Below are 2,233 nucleotides of genomic sequence, written 5' to 3' on the forward strand. Positions count from 1 at the left end.
GTAGAGATGGGGTCTCGTTCTTTCTTAGGCTGGTCTCGAACTCCTGAGCTCAAACAATCCGCCCGCCTCGGCCTCCCAGAGTGCTAGGATTACAGGAGTGAGCCACCGCGCCCGGCTAACCATTTTCTAAATATAACTAATTTAAAAGAAAAGTGAAGCTCTTCAGATATGACAATGGTTTGTTTATGATTTTTTAAAAAGGTTAATTCAAACAATAACTTATTGATGTAAAAAGAATTCATCTAAGATTCTTACTGAATGTCAAAATGCAAAGAAAATCAAAACATAGTAAAAAAAATTTTTTTACAAGCACTAAGATAAAAGAACCTATTATATATAAACAAGATATATACTAGTTATAATTTTCAGATCTGCAGGACTCCACAAAAGCATACTTTAGATATTTTATTGATTTAGAAGGTATAGACTGAATTTTGTTAAAAACAAAAATCTCTCATATTGTTCTGACTTTTAAACATTAAGCTAAGACTGTCTTTATATGACAGTAACAAAGAAATGCTGATATAAATTCAGTATTCATAACGGTACAGGTTAGAGGGATTATATCTGAAAAGTGAGTGGATATTTTATGCATAAATATATACATACATACATACATATGTATTGTACAGCTTAAGGAGCTTGGGAAAGATTTAGGAAATACACAATCATTAAAAATTTATTACATGAACCTATGTTTATTCTGCAACATAGTTGAGCTAGAATATTAGGAACTTAAAAAAAATTTTAATGTGCACGTGTGCATGAAAGTCCTACGAAACACAAAATACTCCAGGAACTTTTATTATAAGCTCTGCAAGAGGGGGAAAAAAGAATTGTGATAAAAAATGTTTAAAGATTCATACTAACTTGCTTGTATCAATTTAGGCTATACAACTATATCTTACCTCATGCGCCTGCTTCCCACTATAGGACATTTTCTTAATTGCCACCACCTCATTGGTGCGAGCATTCGTAGCCTGTGTTAAGAGGGTACAAGAAAAAAAAATTAATGTTTCAGCCAGTTTAACTTAAATATTTGACTAGAGACATTAATTGATTAATTAATGATTTTTAAGACAGGGTCTCAGTCAGTCACCGAGTTAGGGTACAGTGGTGTCATCATAGCTCACTACAACCCCAAACTCCTGGGCTCAAGAGATCCTTCTGTTTCAGCCTCCATAGTGGCTGGGACTACAGGTACATAACCACCACGCTTGGTTAATTTTTTTTTTTTATTTTTTGTAGAGACAAGGTCTTGCTATGTTGCTCAGGCTGATCTTGAATTCCTGGCCTCCCAAAGTGCTGAGATCACAGGCATGAACCACTGTGCCCAGCCTGACTACAGATTTTTAAAACAATATTCTCACACTTCAGCATCACAGTTTAAAGATACTCCAATTTTTGATAGGCTAGATAGACATTTCCATTCCTACATTAAGGTATAGCTTCTTGGCCGGGTGTGGTGGCTCATGCCTATAATCCTAGCACTCTGGACTCAATGATAGTCCTTGGAGCAGTGCTATCCAGTAGAACTTTCTGTGATGATAGAAATATCCTATATTTACACTGTCCAATATAGTGGCATTGAAATGTGCCTAGTGTGACTGAGGAAATAGATTTTATTTAAATTTTATTTAATTTATATTAACTTAAATTTAAATAGTTACATGTGCCTACTGGCTACTGTATTTTTTTTTTTTTTGAGACAGGGTCTTGCTCTGTGGCCCAGGCTAGAGAGCAGTGGTGTCATCATAGATCCCTGCAACCTCCAACTCCTGGGCTCAAGCAATCCTCCTGCCTCAGCCTCCCAAGTAGCTGGGACTACATGCACGTACCACCATGCCTGGCTACTTTTTCTACTTTTTGTAGAGACAGGGTCTCGCTCTTGCTCAGGCTGGTCCCAAACTGGCTACTGTATTCAATAGTGCAGTAGAAGGTAAGATTAATGCTAAGAGGGACTTTCACTTTCAGGGTTATTTGTATTTTATAATAAGAATTACATATATATATATATATATATATACATCCACATTTATGTATATATTTGTATATTTTTCATTTATAAAGGTTGCCTTGTCTCGTAATTATCTTTGCTTGTCTTCTCTATACCCAAAATATAATAATTCATTGAAAGTACACATGAAAACCATAAATAACTCAAGTAATAGTCTTTTCCTCTCAATTTACTTAATATATTTAAAACAAACTAGTTTTCTTAAAATTTTTAGAA

General features: G+C 34.8%; 1 protein-coding gene across 1 annotated transcript in view; it reads right to left on the bottom strand.

The window, feature by feature from the left end:
- TAOK3 (TAO kinase 3) overlaps nucleotides 1-2,233 on the bottom strand; it is an 88,346-nt gene that overhangs the window by 75,409 nt on the left and 10,704 nt on the right. Inside the window, exon 3 of the mRNA XM_012650191.1 lies at nucleotides 909-980. Coding sequence (XP_012505645.1) covers nucleotides 909-980 — 72 coding nt within the window. The remainder of the gene's footprint in view (nucleotides 1-908; nucleotides 981-2,233) is intronic.

Source organism: Propithecus coquereli, unplaced genomic scaffold (assembly GCF_000956105.1).
Source record: "Propithecus coquereli isolate 6110/MARCELLA unplaced genomic scaffold, Pcoq_1.0 Scaffold314, whole genome shotgun sequence".
NCBI classification, from domain to species: Eukaryota; Metazoa; Chordata; class Mammalia; order Primates; family Indriidae; genus Propithecus; species Propithecus coquereli.